Source organism: Otolemur garnettii, unplaced genomic scaffold (assembly GCF_000181295.1).
Source record: "Otolemur garnettii isolate 467f Iridium unplaced genomic scaffold, OtoGar3 scaffold00038, whole genome shotgun sequence".
Classification (NCBI taxonomy): domain Eukaryota; kingdom Metazoa; phylum Chordata; class Mammalia; order Primates; family Galagidae; genus Otolemur; species Otolemur garnettii.
The window spans coordinates 4,137,450-4,157,755 of record NW_003852433.1 but is presented as its reverse complement, the minus strand read 5'-3'; the positions used below and the strand labels follow the sequence as shown (position 1 = coordinate 4,157,755).

At 53.6% G+C, this 20,306-nt stretch overlaps 1 protein-coding gene across 1 annotated transcript in view; it reads right to left on the bottom strand.

Annotated features, from left to right (window-relative positions):
* The window catches only part of EMID1 (EMI domain containing 1), a 100,611-nt gene that overhangs the window by 31,818 nt on the left and 48,487 nt on the right, over positions 1–20,306 (bottom strand). The window contains exons 3-14 of the mRNA XM_023513236.1: positions 14,003–14,116; positions 13,455–13,558; positions 6,244–6,327; positions 5,127–5,188; positions 3,467–3,587; positions 3,115–3,165; positions 2,942–3,031; positions 2,313–2,459; positions 1,220–1,309; positions 1,027–1,079; positions 513–575; positions 365–409 (exon numbers count right to left, since the gene is read on the bottom strand). Of these exons, the coding sequence (XP_023369004.1) occupies positions 365–409; positions 513–575; positions 1,027–1,079; positions 1,220–1,309; positions 2,313–2,459; positions 2,942–3,031; positions 3,115–3,165; positions 3,467–3,587; positions 5,127–5,188; positions 6,244–6,327; positions 13,455–13,558; positions 14,003–14,116 (1,024 nt within the window). The remainder of the gene's footprint in view (positions 1–364; positions 410–512; positions 576–1,026; positions 1,080–1,219; positions 1,310–2,312; positions 2,460–2,941; positions 3,032–3,114; positions 3,166–3,466; positions 3,588–5,126; positions 5,189–6,243; positions 6,328–13,454; positions 13,559–14,002; positions 14,117–20,306) is intronic.

Sequence of the window (20,306 nt, the reverse complement as noted above, 5' to 3'; positions counted from 1 at the left end):
ACCTAATAACAAAGATTCAAAATACATAAAGCAAAAATTGACTAAATTAAAGGGAAAAATGGAAAAACCTACAATGAGAGTTGGAGAGAAAGAGCGTGAAAGAGAGAAATACAGAGTCAAAGAGACAGACACACAAAGGGAAAGAGAGAAAGAGAAACAGCTACAGAAACACAGAGAGCCAAAGCAAGGGAGATGGCAGCAGCTTGATCCTAAGAGAAACAGTAAGTCCCAGAGACAGGGAGCTACTGAGAGGAGATGGAGCAACCATGGACCAGACAGGGAGGGTCAGGGGCTCTGGTCAAAGGGGATGGAGCCAGAGCAGGAGTCTGGGCCGGTGGGATCCTGCTGGGACAGCATCACTTACCCGCTGCCCTGCAGAGCCTTGGGGGCCGGGTTCTCCACGCAGTCCCTATGTAGGAAGGAGAGGAGTGGTGTCAGCTATTCAGGACTTTGACCTGGCACCCCTCAGGACTTCCCAGAATCACCCAACACAGGGCTGCCTGGGTACTCACTCTCTCTCCCTTCTCTCCTGGGTGGCCAGAGAGTCCTTTGGGTCCAATGGGGCCTGGAGGTCCCTGTGCAACAGGACAGGGCTTTAGCTTTGTGTTGGGTAAGATGAAGCATGCAGGGGCTTGAGGGCAGAGATATTGGGAAGGAAGCCCCAGCCTGGCCCGGGCCTCTGGGTTCTTCACCATATAACCAAAACCTGGTACACAGTGGGCAGTTCATGCAGCTCAGTGTTAAGACCCTGGAGTCAGATAAGTCAGATAGCCCCACTTCAACCCACACATGTTGCCATGTGCTGGCTGCAGCCCCAAGGCAAGAATCTCTACTTTTCTTGGCCTTAGATGATAATAATACTTGCATCTGTTTATGTGAACTGATTGAAAAGATTATGGAAAGTTATTTATACATTAAATATTCATAAAATACTTAATAGAATGAACGAATAAAAAATGAATGAATGAAAGGATGAATAAATGGATACAGGAACATATGGGTAGGATCACTTGGAGAACAACTCACCATGTGTCCAGGACTCCCAGGGATACCTGCAGGTCCAGGAGGTCCAGGAGGACCTGGAATAAGACAGAATGTCCTCAGGGCTGGAACAGAGTACAGTGTGAGGAAGTCCCCCATCAGCTTCCTCCTGAGAGCCACAGCCCTCCCTCTGCCATCTACCAACTCTACCCCCATCCCAGGCCTGGCATCAACTTACCCATGGGGCCTGGGGGTCCTGGGGGCCCCGTGGGTCCCTGGGGCCAGTGGCTTCTGGTCTCAGTGAAGGTGTTGGACAGTAATGGGTCCCCTGGGTGTGGAAAGACGGTGAGTGAGTAAAGCTGGGCATCATGGTCAGTCAGCCTTATTCTACCTCCCCTGCTAAGGTAGCTCTGACTGACCTACAGGGCAGCTTGAGGCAACTGGGCATATGTTCCCAGGGTAGGAAGTGGGGACAGTGTTGGCCATGCGAGACCAGGAGGTAAGGAAACCTGGGTTCCAACCCCACTGCAGTCTAGCTGGTGATACCCAGCAAGACTCTCCACTTTGCTGAGCCTGCATTGTTGCCTGTCAGATGGGAATGATAACAAAAGCTACCATTTACTGACCACCTATATGTGCATGGGTGTCATCACAGTGCTCTGGGAGGCTGGCACTGTTACAATCCCTTCTGCACAGATGAGGAGCTTGGAGAAGGGGAATGAATACTGAGATGGAACAAATGGTGGGATGGGAGAATGAATGAATGGTATGAGGCATGCATCAAGGACAGGATGGAGATGAGGATGAACCTGGTGCTCCATGCTCTGCCCCAAGTGCTGGTTAGGCTGGGCTGCCAAACGGAAGAGGCCAAGGACACAAGTCAAGACCCAGCCTAAAGGAGGGCCCCTGAACCCTCTGAGTAGAGGGCAGGCCTATAGCCTTGGGAGCTCAGGGCTCTGTTCCTGCTGCTGGGCCTTGGGCTTCCCACTGCTCTGAGGGCTGGATTCTGGCCAGCTCCAAGCTTGTGGAAGGCCCGATGCCAGGTGGCTCTGGACCACAGGCTTTAGAGTCTGTCTGGGTTTGAAGCCATTCCCCCCTGCCTTGGAGGTAGGACCCTGGCAAGTGACCTCCCCCTCTCTGGCCTATCTCCCCCTATCTGTGAACACAGGAGAACAACCTCACCTATAGGAAGGCTGGCTGATATGTGGCCTACTAGGGGCAAGCCTGCCACACAGAAGGCACCTGGCAGATGGTAACAGGCACTGTGGGGATGGTTACTCCATCTTCACCCCACCCCCCATCTCGATCTGCCAGGACACCAGGGAACTCACCATGCTGAGAGATCTGGGTATGGGTTGGCCCCATGGGGGCTGGGGGGCCAGGGGGCCCAGGAGGCCCTGGTGGGCCTGGAGGTCCCCTCTCTCCAGGGGTACCCCTGGCTCCAGCCTGGCCAGGGCTCCCTGGAGGGCCCTGTGGACCTGCAATGGAATCACAGGGGTTCCTATGGTAGTCTTGAAGAGGCAGGACAAGGCAGCAGGCATCAGTGGGCTCTACAGTCTGCAGGTGAGCACAGCACCCGTCTTCTATCCCATCCAGCTGGGTCTGGGCTTCCTTCTATGGGGCGGCCATACCTTCAAAATCCCCCATAGGAACCCTGGTCATCTGGGGTGCATACTGTCATTACCCCTCTGCTGAGCCCCTCCAACTAATCTGGGTGCTCAGGAGAGCAGGGACATGTTTGATCCTACCCTAGTGCCCAACTCAGAGTCTGCTGAGTGCAGGTACTCAGGGAACATGGGCTGAGTAAATCCAAAAGAGGGTTTCAGGGAGCTCCAGTGTGAGAAGGACACTCCCTGGAGGGGTGTGGAAGGCAAGTGGGTATAGTGGCCCAGGCCTGGGTCTGCCCAGTGAGGGGAAAATGGCCAGGGGAGCTGGAGGGGGGCAGTATATGGGCACTCACCTGGTGGGCCTCTCATCCCCACTGGGCCCCGGCTGCCGGTGTCTCCCTTGGGGCCAGTTGGCCCAGGCAGCCCCTGAGCACTGACTTGGTCTGGTGGGCAAAGTACAGCAGGTCAGCAACTCCAGACTTGCTCCTGACCCCCACCCTGGCCTGGCCCTGCAGCCAGCACCTACCATCTCGAGAAAGCAGTGGGATCCTCATACTCTCTCTGGCTCCTGGCAGTCCTGGGGTTGTAGGGGTAGCAGGGGTCAGTGTCCCCACTGGGTTGGGGCCAGAGTTATCCAGAGCGCCCACCTGCAGCTCCACTCTGCTGCCTGACCTGCTTGGCTTCCCAGGACCCAGCATGCAGGAGTCCCTGCAGACCCTCCTCTCAAGCCCATGGGACAGATGGGAAACTGAGGCCTACTGGGGGTTGAGCTGGGAGTCAGTAGCACAGTGGGAACCAGAATCTCACCTCCCAGTCCCCATATCCCAGTGCAGTGCTCATTCCCACGTACAAATGTGCTCCCCACCTGACTCACTCACCTTGGAGGCCTTGATCTCCAGGGCTGCCCCGGGCGGCTGGGGAGCCCCAGAGCAGGGCAGGGTCCTCAGGGGTCGCTGGGGTTGAGGACATTGCCTGCTCCATGACAGTCAGTATGGCTACCTTGGAGGAAAAGGAAGATAGGCATGGGATGGTACCTTGGTCTCTCACCAGGGACAGGCCAGTCAAGGGAGGCCCTGGTGTGGGAGGCAGGAGGCCCAGAGCCAGCAGATCCCAGCTTGGAGTAGGTGCCAGGGCTTACAGAGGCCCAGAACATTACCAGAAGTGACTGTGCTTCTAAAAGTGCACAATTCATAATGCTCATCGTAGAAAAGTCCTTACACATCATCACCACCTCGCAAGTTGAGCTCTGTGATTGTCACGTTGGGCCATGCAGTTTTTTTACCATGCTTATCTATATAAATAATATGATGCTTCTCTCAGAAGGTTAAAGAACCACAGGGTTATGGCTGGGAGATTTTCACTAAATTTGGAGAGAAGTTTGAGAGACTCTGACATGAAATAAAGGCCCAGAGGTATACACAAAATCCATTTCTGGGCCCAAGGTAAGGAAGGTTCTAGAAAGTTGGTGGTATTCCCTCGGCCAGGGTTGGGGGGTCATGTCAGCCAAGGTAAAACTCTCAGGTAGACCCAGGGCTGAGCTGCCTCTCAGATGGGCTTCTCCTGGCAGGGAACCCAGGGAATGCGGGTTCTAGCACATGCTGTTTGGAAGCTTGGCCACATCAAAGTCACCTCTTCATGTTAGAAAATGGAGGTATTTTAAAGGGCTGCCTAGTAATCCACAGAGCAGATTCCCCATAATTATGCAACCACCCCTTCTACTGCCTGGTTTTCAAATTTCTCTACGAATAATTAACAGTGGTAAACATTTCTGCATCTGATCATCTCCTTAAGATAAAGTCCCAGAGGGGGGAATGATGGAGCAAAGGAGATACACACTTTACATGTGTCTATGTTTAGAAAACTGGAAGAAAGATGTCTAAATGTTGACAGTGGCTCTCTTTGGGGGTGCTGCCTGTGAGCAATTGTAATGAGTGGTTTTTCTGGTTGTTTTTTCACATTTCTGAGTTTTTCATGTTTCTAAATTCAGAAAGTCTCTCTTTCTTTTTTTTTTTTTTCAGACAGGGTCTTGCTCTGTTGCCCAGGCTGGAGTGCAGCGACATTATCATAGCTCACTGTAACTTCAAACTCCCAGGCTCAAGCCATTCTCTTGCCTCAGCCTCCCAAGTAGGTGTGACTACAGGCACTCACCACCATGTCTAGCTAATTTTTAATTTTTTTGTAGAGACTGGGGTCTCACTATGTTGCACAGGCTGGTCTTAAACCCCTGGCCTCAAGTGATTTTCCTACTTCAGTCTCTCAAACTACTGGGACTAGAGGTATAAGCCACAATGTCTAGCCTACATATACAGTCTTAACTGTGAGTAGGTGCTAGTATCACCTTCACTTTACAGATAGGGAAACTGAGGGGCATTGGAGCAGAGGCCAGGGTGTGCCTGACAGAGGGTGTGCCTGCTGAGTCAGCTGGGGCTGCACTATAGGATTGCTGAGGGGGCAGACACCAGGTATGTGGTATAAGAAAACAGGTAGGAAGGCCCTCACCTAGCCTGGGCAGGGGGCAGGGGGGAACTGCTCACCTACCTTGGCCTCCAGCACCTTCAGCCGCTCAGTCAGCTCTGACACTTTGCTGCAGTTGAGACAACCTGCAGGAGTGGGGAGAGAGGTTGGGGCTGCAGCCAGGTTCCCCCTCAGAGCCCTTTGGCTCCTGGGCGAAGGATGGACGAAGGGGACAGTCACCTGATGACTCCAACCCATGAGGGAACCCAGGGTGGGGAAGGAGCTTCAGAATCACTGCAGGTCCAGGATGAACCAGACCTTGCAGGATTCCTTTGATGCCAGAGCCCCCAGAGTGGACACATTTCTCTCGAGCAGGAGTAGGGCCCTGACTACTGGCAGCCTCTGTGTCAAAAATGACCCTTTCCCAGAAGGCAGGCCAAGGCTTTGCCGGCTTTGGTGACCAACACAACATGGTCTGGACTGGGCTGGCCTCAGAGGTACCATCCTGTGATCCTTCCTAACTACAGTCCTGCTGTCCCAGCTCCTCAGCTGGGAGACCTGTGAGTCATTCATAACAGCCCTGGGTATTTATGGCCAGGGCTAAACCTGCTGGTCCCTCCAGCCCTCACTGGCACCTGATGGGGGTGTCACCCCCATTCACACCTGAGGACACCCAGCTCAGGGCAGGGGTGAGTAGGTGCCTAAGAAGCACCACCCTGAGATAGTCCCAGTGCTGCCCCCTCCTGGCCATAGGGCCTTGGGCAGGACAGGCCACTTCTCTGACCCCCCACTTTTCTTCTCTTTAAACATAGACAGTTAAAAATAAATAAAATGCAGACAGTGAGGCCTGGCTAGTGGTGAGGTATGAATCTCTGTGAAGTTTTAAAGAGCTGATGACATGCCTGGCACACTTTAGACACTCAGAAAAACTTTGAATAATTTAGGAAATGGGGAACCTGTGTCTTCAGGAGTCCAGTAGCCATCAGTTTGGGGGTGCCTAGGCCCATGCTAGGTTCCCCTCTGGGCCCTTTCTCTGGCCCTGGAAGCTCTGTCTAGCCTGGGGATGTGGTAAAGGTGGGATACTCTCCTTGACCCTTCACTGTTAGACCCAGATGGCTTTCAGGACAGTTACCACACTGCCCTGGGCCCCTGCAGGCCTCTTCCAGAATAGGGGAGCCCCCAAAGCCACCCCAGGACCTACCTGAGAAGGCCGTGGGGCGAACTGCCATCCTTCGCATGGTGTTGCCTGGCCACCCAGGCTCCACGAGACTAGAAGAGGCTCCAACTGAGGGATGGAGAGGATGAGAGCCTCATCAGGCCAACCTGCCACCATGGTAGCCCTAGCAGGGACCCCTCCTCCCCTCAGTGCAGAGAGAGAAGAGGCCCAGAGAGGTACAGCAATTTACCTGGGTCACACAGCATGAACTGGGCTGAGCTGGGGGAAGGCTGGCCACTGAATGGGGCTGGTGAGAGGAGCCGGTGATGAGGTAGAGGCTGTGGATGAAGCTGGAGGCTTCTCCAGTGACCCTAGCCAATTGCCTGGCTTCAGAGTTTACAGAGCTCACAGACACTGACCTGTGTGACTTGTCCTCTCTGAACCTATTTTCCCATCTGGGAAATGGGATAGTAAAGTCTCCATACCTCCCGGGCTGGCAGGGGCCCTGAGGACGGCCTTGTGTGCAAAGAACCCACTGTGCACTCCCAGGGCCTGGCACAGGCAGTGCTCAACACAGGACAGCTGTGACCACTGCTGTCCATGCTCTCCCTGTCTCGTCTAGTAGGAAGAGACTGAAGTGGATCCAGCCCTGATTTTAAATGAAAACCAGAGGGAGGCTGGCTTTCTGAGAGGGTAGGGGAGCCTATTTCAGGAGCCCACCCCTGTATGAGGACCAGCTGCCCTGGCTGGACGGGCTCTGGGGGTCTGGTTTTCTCTACAGCTGGAGGGATGGGCTGGCCAAGCCAGGGGCAGGAGCACAGCTGGAGGGCCTGAGAAGCCACCCCCAGGGCTTCCCTTTTAAGGCCTCAGAGTATCATCTGGGGGGAGAAAAGACCCAAATAAGGCACAGGCCTGGCAGCTCAGAGCTGGGCTGTGGGTTGATGCGGGGAGCAACAGGCGCCAGGAACTCAAACCAGACAGGCTCCTCTGGCCAGCCCCCAGTGGGAGGCTGCCAGGCCCTCCTCCGGGTCCCCCTATGGGGCCTTCCCTCATGCTAAGCCTGCATCCCCAAAGGGCTGTGACTTGTCCAGGCTGGGGGGTAAACCTCACCCAGGATGGAGGAAGATGGGCTGCCAGTCCAGGACTGGGACAGGCCCTGTGGCTCTCAGAGCAGGGGCTGTCACAGTGAACTAGGCTTACACTGAATGCTTCACATAGCCTTGCTCAATCCTACCAAGTTGATAAAAATAACAACAGCTAACTCTCGTTTAGCATTTACTAATAGCAGAATGGGCCTGGCGCATTGTAAGCAATTTACATATGTAGTCTTTTTTGTTTGTTTTTTGAGACAGAGTTGTTTTTTTTTTTTTTGAGACAGAGTTTTAATGTCACCCTTAGTAGAGTGCCGTGGCATCACAGATCACAGCAACCTCAAACTCCTGGGCTTAAGCGATTCAATTCTCTCGCCTCAGCCTCCCAAGTAACTGAACTATAGGCACCCGCCATAACACTCAGCTATTTTTGGTTGTAGTTGTCATTGTTGTTTGGCAAGTTCAAACCTAGCCTGGGCTAGGTTTGAACCTGCCAGCTCCGGTGTATGTGGCTGGTGCCCTAGCCTCTGAGCTACAGGCGCTGAGCCCACATATATAGTCTTAACCATAAGTGGGTGTCAGTTCACCTCCACTTACAGACAGAGAACTGAGGCCTGGGGTAGCTCACTGTCCCCATGCTCAGAAAATTGGATCAATGTGTAAGACTCATCCCCACTTTTCCCCTTGGAAGAAAGCACGGCAGAGAAGTACAGTGACACGGTTGTCTCCAGGAAGATCTCAAGCTGGATCTGAACCAAATCTGACCAAGTCTGACTGCAGGGCTAGATGGCTTTTGGGGGGGGGGCACCTAGCAGGGAGGCCCAATGTCCTGTAGGAGTACTGGTGCCTGAGAAGAATGGTCTCACTAAGGCCTCTTCATCCTCTTTGTTCCCATGTAGCGATGTAATATGTCATTTTATTACTTTTTTCAGGAAGTTGACCAAAGAAATGGTGTCCCTCCAACTCTATGGAAGTTTGGGGTTTTGCTGTCAAGAAGCTTAACTTCTGTGGATGAATGCATGAATCATGAGCTGAAAATAAATCTCAAGCAAACGAAAGAAAAGGCAGATACAAATTGTCTTGAAGATCAGCAAAATGTTCTAAAGTCACACGAGGGTGTCCCTGAGTTACTAACTTGTAAACGGGTGACTAGAAATTCTTTTTCAGCTTATGTTTTAGACATTTGTCAGGAGCCAGAAAGAATTAGAAAAACTAAAGAGAAACAGCCTGACCATCAGCACAGACTCATGAATTTACAATAAGGGGGGGGGGGGAGCTTAAAGAAATAATGAAACTGTCAACAAGACCAGAAAATGTTGGCTTTGGGTTCTGGATTCACAAAACTTATCCCCAAACTCTCCTAAATTCTGAAAAATGGATAGAAATACTTAAGGGATGTCTCAGGTTGTAAAAATGGCACACAAAATTTCAGTAAGGAAGAAGCAATGGGTTGGGGGAGGTCTCCTGTTGGACAAAAATGTCACATCCCTCCCACTGGTGTTTTGCCAAGGGCCTTCCAATAGGCCTTGGTGGGCAAAGACACATACTCCTGCCCTGGTGGTCCCTCCTGAAGGGCTCTTCCTGGGACCACAAACCCCAGCTCCACTCTGGGAGCCTGACTGTGAGCCACTTCCCACCATCTGGGAGGTCCTCACGCACCCTACACACACACACACACACACACACACATCTCCACCCGGCACCTTCCCCAATCCTTACAGCTACTGGGCCCATGTCACCTCCTCTAGGAAGCCTTCCCAGACAGACCAGGGCACACACCAGTGCCAAAGCCCCTGTTGAAGCTCTCGTTACCCTGTCTTGACCTTCACAGACCAGCACTATCTGGAGTTTCTTCCCTCTTCTCATTGTTGGCCCTGAGCTAAGAGACTCCGTGCTCCTCATGTTCTCCGTGCTCCTCATGCCCACACAGTAGGATGATGAAGCCAAGATTCCAACACTGCCCTAAACTGAGAAAGGCTGGGGAATGTCCCTGGCCTTGACCTCTGTGACTTTCTCCCCCAGGAGAGGAGGTGAGAGAGGGGCTTCATGACTGACCCACTCGCTCCATCAGTAACCACATGCCATAAGGATGCAGCCTCCCCCACCCCAACCCAGGTCTCCTGCAAGGAATTTACTTTGTGAATGTAAGTATTCACTGCTAGTGGCCAGAGCCAGGGGTCAGGGTCGGAGCTGAGGCCTAGAGCTATAAGAACCTGACCAAGAGGCCTGAGATAGTTTTATCTTTGTCCAGCCTGGTCCCTTCTTCAGTGTGGGCAAAGCACCCATTTAATTCCCATGCATCTACTATATACCAGGCTCATGCCAGGCACTGGGGGTAGTGGGAATATGACAGCAGGGTGGAGTCACCTTAGCCACATGGGAACACCAAGAAGGTGACAGGCAGACAGGACAGCCACTGCCGAGGGCATGGGTGGGAGAGGAGGCTGGGGGTGGGGTCAGCTGGGGGGAGGGCAGGGGTGGGCAGGGATACCAAGGGGCCAGCTGCCCATGCTGGGTGTGCAGGATGGGCTGGGGGGAGGTAGGGGCTGCCAGGGCTCCTTGAGAGGAGTGTTAGTAGACAGTATTGGACATGGGCAGATTTGTGCAGTGTTTAGCCCTCAGGACACTGCATCTGCCAAGTAAAGCGTGCGTGTGGGAAGTGCCCAGCCCTGGGTGGTGGGAGAGGCCAAGGGGCACAGGAGGAGCCCAGGCTGGTGCCTCAAGTATCTTCCCAGGCTACTTTGTGGTATGACCCTGGGTAAAGTCCCTTCTTTGGTCCCCTATCATGGAGGACAAGGGCTGTAAGGGACCACATACAGGAAAGGGATTCCCAGCCTCTCTACCCTTCTATCTGGGAAAGGCCAGGCCTGAGACTAGATCACCAGCCTCATGGCATCTGGCATGTCTAAACACACTCCCTTGGGAGTCCTCAGACCCCTGATTCCATGGTCAGATTAACTGGGTTTGAATTTGGCTCCTCAGTTCATAAGCTGCCACCCTGGACAAGGTATTTCCCTCAAAAGGCCTGATTTCTGCTTTCAGATGCCCTGTGCCATGACACACTGGCATGATGTAGGTAGACATGCATTGCCATGCCCAGCGCGCGGATGGTGGCAGCTTTCCTTACCCTTGTCATTATTACTGCAGGAGGGTCTGGGGTAGGGGGATGCCACAGATCTTAGGCCAGTGCTTATCTGCTGTGTGACCTTGTGTGACACTTACATCCTCTCTGAGCCTCCCTTTCATCATTTGGACAATGGAGCTGATGAGCAAGAGACCTGACTACAGGGACCCCTCATACACACTCCCTGAGTTAAGGTAACACAGTGGTGGCTACTGTGGCCCCTGCTCTTAGCAGGATCCACCAGCTCAGGGCACTCAGAGAGTCAGGCCCAGACCCAGAAAAGGTGATTGTTGGGCTCTGTCCAGCCTCCTGACATGGCCTTGACATTGTGCCTGCCTTCTGCCCACCCCCACCTGGCCTATGTGGTGCATTCTGGCCTTGGCCCTTCCTTACCCATTGTTTCTCCAGGGCTTGATTGTTTCTGATGAGAGGGCACCAGGTGAAGGCCTTAGCCAGCCTCACCCTCCATGGCCTGGGGGCATGGAAGCCCAGTCAGGTAAGTCCCAACACTGGTGCTGAGTGACCCCAGGCCAGTCCCTTCCCTTCACCTCTCTGAGCCTTAGTTTCCCCACCTGTAAAATGGGGCATGTTCTAGCCCCTTCCTCACAGGTTGTCATGAACATCAGATGAGACCATCCTTACTCATCATTAAGAACAAACATCCCCATTCTGCAGATGAGAAAACCGAGCCTAAGAGCAGGGAAGTCCTTCACAAGGGTCTACCAGTCTCATAGACATCAAGTCTGTAGACTCAAGGCCAGTTTGTTGAGCAGCTGACTGAGAAGTGGGATCTCAGAGATGGCAGGCAGGGCTGTGTCTGCTGCGTCACCACCAAATCACCAGCACAGGGGACAGGAGGGAAGAGGAAGACGTTTATGGAGCATAAGTGTCCAGTTCTCAATCACTGGTGACTTCTAGGTAAAGCCAAGGTTCAGAGAGGTGAAGTGACTTGCCCCAAGTCACACAGCAGAGTGCAACTGATCCCAGTCTGGATTATGGAATTCGGCTCACCCTGGGGTCGTCCCACCCTTGGTGACACAGCTCTAGGCCCCAGGGTCAGGTAACAGCAATGGGCAGACCACAAGGGCAGTCACCAGCAAGCGGAAGCAGTTGGAGGAGCCTGGCCTGAACCTGGCTGTGGGAGAAAGGGCAGGGCCTGGGATTGGCCAGAACTGTCCACACATCTCTCTGCCCACTCCCATGTTCCCAGCAGAGAGGCTTTTCGGAATACTCAGCCATCCACTCACCCACTTCCCTTTCCTCAGCTCCAACCCTGTGGCTGGGGAGAGGCCCTTCCTGTTCTCTTGGTCACTACGTACTTTCTACCATCGGCTGCCAAGCCATATGTGAGGGCTATGCTGCTTCATTTCATCCTGGCAACGTCCGTGGGGGCAGAGTCTATTTCCCTGCCCGTTTCACAGGTGAGGATGCTGAGGCTTCCACAAATGCACATGGCAGCTTCGGGCCCTTTAGTGAAGGCACCCTACCCTCCCTCTGAGTGGGCAGAAGATGAATGTGCCTGGATTACAGCTCCCCACCACCAGCTCTGTGACTTTGCACAACAACTGGCACAATGGATGGGGAGTTCCCAGCCAAAGGCCATACAGGTAGAGGTCCCCAAGCAGGGACCTAAAGGCCCCACAGAAGGAGCTGACAGACATCAAATTTGGCCTGGCCCCAGTACCTATCTTGTACCCTTGCCTTGTGGCCCCCAGTGGCCAGACTCAAGGGCATAGGTCCTGCCTCCACCTGTCTTCTGCCCTTAGCTGCTCCACGGGGACAGTCTGCCCTTGGGAGGGGAGCCAGGGACAAAGAAGTCTTTGTCTGGACAGGCCCTGACTAGGGGATCTGCTCCTCCCCACCTGCTTGGTAGTTGCCCCTCCTGGTTCCCTGGGGGACCCACCACCCCATGTCAAAACCCATCAGACCCCCACGCCTGTGTGATTCTGGGCTCTCGATCCGTTTCTGTGGGCCTTAGTTGCCCCACCTGTGAACAGGACTGTTGTGGGGTCCCAGGGAAGTGAAGCACGTAGATGTCTCAGGAAATGTCTACATTTCTGTTCGCACCATCTTCCTTTGACTCAGAGGCTATGTTTTCACACATTTGTGTTTCTGGAATCAGGACACATCTTGTGACTGATATTCACATTCATGTGCTGCTTTGGGGACCCTCTTTCTACTGAGGCACCTATGGGCTTGGCTCTCAAGTTGATTCTAGGCCAGTCCATCATCTTTAGGGCCATGCTTGGGATCACAGCTCTTGGTGCTCCCAAATCTGCCACCTGCTGGGTTCAACTAGGCAGGAGGGTGGGAGGGGCTCCAACTGCTTGGCACAGAGTCAGGTGTCCTGAGAGGGCTCTGCAGGTGAGAGTGTGGTTGGGCTCCAAGGCAGCCCTGGCTGCCTCTTTTGCCCCTGCCAAGTACTGGGCTCTCAAGCACCCTGTGCTGCACACAATGAAGGTATGTGGGGTGACAGGAGTCCCTCTGTTGGGGATGTGTCCCACATGTGGGGGCACAGCAGAACCCTTCCATTCCTGAGGCCCAGAGGCAGGGGGCAGAGAGAGGCACTAGGCAGACAGGGCTCAAGTCCTGACTCTGCCACGTAGGAGCTGTGTGCCTACCACCTTCTTGAGCTACAGTCTTCTCAGGCAGAGTGGGTATAACCATTCTTACCTCCCTGACCCTGAACTGATTCAGATGGCTCTTTGTTGCCATGTGGCATCTGTTCCATATTGTATGGAAATGTCTGGATGGGTTTTGCTCAAATTGGAGGAAAGACTTGGGATGGTGTGACTCAATATTTGAGCTACGCCACCCATACAAAATTCTCCAAGGGTCCTGAGGGTCTCCCAAGAGTCCCTGTGGGGTTAGGAGGACAGAGGCACCAACTGCTTCTGAGCCAGGTCCTGTGGCATGGGCTCCAGTGGGCACTGTTCTGTGCATGTGCAGCCTCTAGGGACATGGTAAGTCCTCCCATGTACCTGTGGGGAGGCACCTGGCCTGACATCACAGGGCTCTGCGAACTGGATGGGCTGTCCTACCTTCTTCGCAGCTCACCCCCGAGTGCCCAGGGCAGCACCTCCATTCACGGGCAGTCACTGTCTTGTACATCACCTTGTATGTGGGTCTCATCACCGTCCTGTAGCTGAAAGAGTTCCCAGATGACCGGGCTTAGATAAGGTCTTCTATGGCCTCTCCCCCTGGCCAGACACTCATGGGGGACAAACACAGAGCCTCCAGGATCCTTGGCCACCTCCAGATCCCTTTAGAGTCTCTCTCCTCTTGCATTCTGGGTTTTAGCACTCTCCCCACGCCCTGGTCCCCAGCCTGGGTATTTGATACCAGCTGGACAGGACTCCTTTGCAGGCGGGGCTGGGGTCCCCGCTGAGTGAAGGCATGCACAATGGTTCACCCCTCCTCCAGAAAGCCCCCTAGGGTGCTCCAAGATCACAGAGGGTTGGTTTGAGAATGGGTCCAGGGCCAAAGTTGCCTTTGCTCCAACTACCCTGGGGTCCAGCTATCACCTGCACTCCCTGGGCAATCCTACCCCGAGTGCTGTCAGCTCCTTCTCTGTCACAGCATCCCTTACCTGCTCCCCGGGCAGCTCATGGGCCAGGGGCAGTTCTGCAGCACTCGCTGAAGGTAGGTGCCATTCTGTACATGGCATGAGACAGTGCGGGTCACCACGTATGAGCACCAATTCCTGAAACAGACCCAAAGAGAGAGAGCTCAGTGCCATGCAGAACCCCCTGGCAGGACTCTGGGAAGATGAGCAAGGAGGTATCTGTTTTCTCTGAGAGCTCCAAGAGCCCAGGTAGAGAGACCCCTGAGCTCACAGAGTCCTTTGGGCCCTGGTGGGAATTTCTGTGGCTGGGGGGTAAATTTCATGGTCCTGGGTATGGGGTACTTGGGAGGTGTGGAGGCAAGATGGGGGCAGGGCACTTCACGGGGCTCTCCCTCCTCAACATCTCTTCTCTCCAACCTGATCCATCCAGGCCATCATCACTTCTTGACTCCCACCTGGATAACTGCAGTGATCTCTTCTGCCTCTGTGTCTCTCCGTAGAAGGGTGTCACAGAATGGAAAACTGGCCATACCCTGCGCTTGCCCACCCTGACTCTCCAGTCCTCAGATCTGTGCCCACACCTGCCATGGATCCCTTACCTCCAGGACTCTGCTCCTGCTGGGCTCACAGCCTGGACGCCCTTCCTATACTTTCCCAGGTGGCATCTTCTCCCACCTTCAGAGCCCTCTTCCCTCCATCCTGTCCCATTTCCACCCCTACTTGAACACAGATGATGCTTCCCAGCCCTGGGTCCCCTGGCACTTTGAACACCGTCACACTGAATGAAGCTGATGATTCATGTCAGCCCCCTCCACCAGCATGTGAGAGAGGCCCTATGTCACCCTCATGTTCCCTCTGTGTGATGGTCACAATGTGCAATCAGTGACCCAAGTCTGGAGGACCAATTCCTCCAAACGCTGACAATCATATTGCACTGCACATAGTGAGCACTTACTGTATGCTAAGGATACGCCACTCTGCAATGGTGAGCCAGTAAGCACCCCCTCCCCATTTCATAGAGAAGAAACTGAGGCTCAGGGAGGTGAAGACAACTGCTCAAATGTTACACAGCTAGACCTGGAGAAACCAGAATTGAACCTAGGAATGTGGATGGCCCAGCCCAGCTTCAGACCCTATCCCGGAGGCCTCAGCTCCTGTCCCCTCGCCATCTCCTTAAGCTAGGGCTCTACGAAGGCCCCAGCCTGAGAGCCTGCTGACCCTGGGCTCAAGGCCACAAAGGAAAGTATGGTTGGGTAGAGAGCTCAGGCTGAGAAGGGTCATCTGAAACCATCCTTCCTTCCCTAGTTCCTACAAAAAAAAAAACAAAAAACACACAATATCCATGACCCCATGCAGGACTGAGCACCACTGAGCACCTGGAATGTCCCAGCCAGCACAGAGGTGTCCCCCCACCCACTGCCTGCCACCTCTGCCCACCCAGGCACCCCCTCAGCTGTTGCCTCACCTTCCCTCCCCAGGCCACCAGTCAGCCAGGACCAGTCAACTAACTCAATTTATTGTCTTGGGGATTAACTCCCTTCACTCCTCTGTGTGGGAGTAGGGGGAGGAAGCAGCCTAATCAAAGACCTAGACGTGGGAAAGCTGGAAGGAGGGACAGTTCCGTCTGCCTATGAAGCGGCAGGAGCTCATCAGAGCCCTAGTCAGCCATCCCACACGGAGGGGACAGGTGCTTGCTGGGGCACCATCAGGAATAGCACAAAACTGGGAAGAGTCTAAATGGCCAACCACCAGACAGAAAATGAGAAGCTGTGATGAAGCCCAAGGTCTCTGCATGTTGGGCCTGAGTGCCTGTCAAACCTGGCTAAGGGGAAAAGAACAGGCACAGATCAATAGATACAGGATGACTGTATTTCTATTAAAATGAGAGAGAGAGAGAGTCCACTATTTATACATGCATATATACATGCATGTGTGCAGGTGTGTATAAAGTTATATAAAAAAAATTATATTCTCTTCTCAAATTGCCACTGTGGGCAGCACAGTTAGGGTTGGAACTCAGGTCTGTCCCTTCCCAGAACTTGCACGGGAAATGTTCCTCCTGACAGCTACATGAGGCTTTTATAAGTTTAAAAAGATACATATCAAGGCTCCCCATCTAGGTCTCTAGAGCTGTGATTCTGAGCAGGTTAGAGTTTTATATGGAATGGGAACATAACACCCCTTGGGAAACTGAGGTGAACTGTAGTCTCTCTTCAGAAAAATGGACAAAACCTGGTGTACAAGTTAAGGCAGTTCAGAGGCTCCCTGCAGCCTATGTGACACTCCCTAGCCTGGCATAGGGGCTCTATGAGTAAAGAAGGGACAAAGGGAGGAACATAGGGAGAGGAAAGTCAGATGCTCTGGATACAGGAAGAAATAGCAATTTTTACGCTCTGGGCATAGAAATAACACTCTATACCAGTGTGCAAATACACACAAACGTGCACACTCAATGCATGCACATGCAAACTCAGCACATGCAAATGCACACACAGGCACACAGGGGCAAACCTGGACACACATGTGCACATGGGCATACAATGCATGGATCCACACTGCCCATGTGTACACGCACAGATCTACATAGGCACGCAGACACACACACACACACTCATGCACACAGACAGGCCAACTCAAACCCAGTAGAACACTTAGGCACAGAAATGACCATTCTCCCTGCACATGAGTTCACACTCTTCACATGCGTGCACACACATGCACACTCACACTATACTCCTCACCTCTCTCACATGGCACAGGCAGGCCCAAGGAGGCCCCTTAGGGACAATCACAGTTGGACCTCCTCCCTGCAAATGTGTCCACACTTGCATATATACCCACATGCCAACACATGCACACTCACACATGCCCCCTCGCATGGACACAAGTAGGCTGCAGTTGTGATTTCTGGGCATATCCACACCAGGATGCACAGGTCTGTGTGTCCTCACTCATGTACACGCTGCACACACACAACTCTCTTACATATACACAAATAGGCAGAGCAGGCCCAGGAGAGCACTGCTGATGACCTTCCTCTCACGTCTACACAGGCTCCCACAGGGCCATCTGTGTGCTCTCACACATACACACACACTCTATCTCCAGCCCCAAGATGGGGCAGGGGGAGGTGGGCCTGTGACTATCCACAATTGCCTGAGCAGTCCTTTTTACCAGGGGAGCTAGAGAAAAACAATATATATTTTTTCTTTCTTAATTAAAATCTCCCTCATGTGGGCTCCTGCCTGGTTCCCTGATTTATCTCTCACAATCTGGACTTTGCTCAAATCCCCTGCTTGGGAGACATGGAGCTGGTGACTAGCTAGCCAGACTTTTAGATAGGAAAGGACACTCAGTCCAAGTTGTTTCAAAGTCAGCTCCTCACCGTGTCTATCTGGGGTCACCAATAACCATGTCCATTCTCTGCCTTGAAGACCCCATCCCTGGGGCACCCAACATAAGCCTGTGCCCCCCTGTTGGGTCCCAGCCTTGCTCTGCTTCCCCCTGGCCCTCCATACACTTTCCAGAGGCAGCTGAAGGCTTCTAAAGCATAGACCTAATGATGCCACTGCCCACCATGGACTCCATAGCCTACCATAGCTCCCCATCAGCCGGTAAGCCCTCTGACCACGTCCATCATTCCTCATGTTGCTTGCCTCCCTTGTGCACCCATGCAGCTCCTCTCCCACCTCTGATCTTAGCATGCAAGGAGCCCTCTACCTGGACAGTGCCTCCTCCTTGCTTTAGAAAACTCCTATTCATCTCTTAGATCTCAGCCTCCAGGCCCAGATGGGGTTGGGCCTCTCCTGGGGGGCATCTGTCAGCCATTCACAGTAGCCCTGAGCTTTATTCTCTCCTGCAGGTGCTAAGGGAGGTCATGGGTCTGGGACTATGCTCCAGGATGTTTGCTGAATGACTAAGTGAGAATGGACAGAGGCCTTGGGCAGAGGAGCCAGCAGGTTCCAAGAGACAGGCACTATCCCTACTGCCCTGAGACTTCCCTCCCTCGGGTGTGGACACTGATTAGCTGCTCAAGAGCTAGGTGAGTCTGGCAGTGCAGCAGGTGAGAGGAGGGGCTGATGGTGGCAGCACTTCCCTCTTGCGCCAGGCACTTCTGCCCCTTCAGCAGAAGTAGGCCCCTGGGAGAGGAGAAAACAGGCCAGACCAGCTCAGCCTGGCACCAGCCACCCTCACTAGGGCCCCCCTTCACCTACACCCACACTCTACCTCATGCCACAAGGGGCCCAGGGGACTTTGTCTCTAGAGGGCCCAGGGCTGCGATCCGGAACAGTGATAGGGGCTAATTGCAGGAGGCAGCCAAGCAGGCCCCCAGCCAAGGCTATTATGAAAAGGAGAGGAGAGAAAAGAGCTGTGTGGATGGGGGTGGGGTGACGAGAGCCAGAACCCCACACTGGGGGCGAAGTTCCAGTCCTAGCTCTGCTCCTAAATCAGTGACATTGGATGAGGCCCTGATCCTCTCTGACCTCACTTTGTCTATCTGCAAATGGGGATGGCAGTATCTCCTCTGGTAGGGGAGGCTTCATACAAAGCACTTAGCACAATGAGGACAGCTACTGTTAATTCTTGTTCCTAGACAGTGGGGTGACAGCCCAGTCATGGGTCCCACACCCAACAGCTGTGGCCCAGGGGCTTCCCAGAGGTGTCCCTGGGATACCAGCACAGTATCTTCTTCACAAAGTCCTCCCCTTGACTATGGGAGAAGATTGCCGGGCTCTGCATTTTAGAGAGGGGGAAACTAAAGCTTTAAGAAAAAGCACCTGCCAAGGATGCATAGAGCTGAGATCTGAATCCCCTGGCTAGGGGCTGCAGGAGATACCATCCATTTTAGAGCTCTCCACTCTCCCTGATCTGGGATTTCCCCAAAGGAAGCTGGTGTTACAGGGCAGTGAGAGGCCTGGGCCAGGACACTGATGATGGCTTGAACCCCAGAGCTGCCATACTGAGATGAGCAATTAAGTGTCTTCAGGCTGGGCAGGATGTTGGTGGGGCAGGAAACAGCCCCAGCAGGGCACGAGGGGCTGGCAGGGGCAAGGGCAAGCCAAGACAGCTCTGTATGGCCCCTGGCTACCCTGGGGTCCCAAAGTCTCACCACATTCCTAGGGCTGGGGGTGGCCCTTTGGATGGCTTCCCAGGCCACCCCCTCCCCGGGACAAAGCCTCTTTTCTGCCTCTGCTCCCTCAGCTGCCAAGGGGTACTTGGGGCCCTGAGCTGGGGGTGGAGGGAGGGCTGACAGGGCATGACATCCCCATACTGTCTCCAATGACACTGGGGCGGGGCCACAAGTGAAGGTCCTGGCAGCTGAGGACTAGACTCCTCCAGCCCGAGGTTCCTACCCCACTTAATGTTGGTGAAAACAGGAACCACTGTCCGTGAGGGCCCATGCTGGTCCTTTCCAGGGTGGACTGTCCAGTCTTAAAATAGACCTCAAGCAGGGGATGAGCAAAAGAAAGAGGGGAACAGAGAAGACGGAGCAAAACTGAGACTTGTGGCCAGGAAGCAACGTGCCTGAGATCACACACCGAGTGGGTGACAGAGCCAGGAATAAAACCTCATCTGTCTGAGGCCAGAGCTCCTAACTCCTAACCATGGCCTACAAACATTTCCCAGACCCCCAAGCTGACAATCTCTCTCTGCTGGGAGGAGGGCTGCTGGGGAAAGACACTGGACTTGGAAACTGACTGGCCTTGATTAAGGGGGTTACTTTTTCCCTCTAGGCCTTGTCTCCTTATCTGTAAAATGGGAACAATAGTATTGTGCATAGGACTTTTGTGACACTCAGGTTATTGAGACAGCCAGCTGTTACCAGATGGGGTAACAGTACCCATCTGCCAATAGCCACCATCCTATTCCCACTCAGGAAACCATGGGAGGATGAGAAGCCCAGGCTGGGGGCGCCTGCGTTGGTCTGGCTGGAAGGGATTCCTGCTCTTAAGCTCTCTTGACCATCATCTTGAGCCTGACACTGGAAATCCTGAGTTCAAAGTCTCTGTCATCTTAGCATCTAGGATCCTGGGGCTCATATGCATGCTCTAGGCAGCTCACATCCCCTATCTGAGGCTCAGCTTCCTCCTCTATGAAACAAAGATCATAAAAAGCTGGCTTGGTGCCCGTAGCACAGTGGTTACAGTGCCAGCCACATACACTAAAGTTGGTGGGTTTGAATCCGGCCCAGGCCAGCTAACCAACAGTGACAACTGCAACAAAAAATAGCTGGGCGTTTTGGTGGGCACCTGTAGTCCCAGCTGCTAGGGAGGCTGAGGCAAGAGAATTGCTTGAGCCCAAGAGTTTGAGGTTGCTGTGAGCTGTG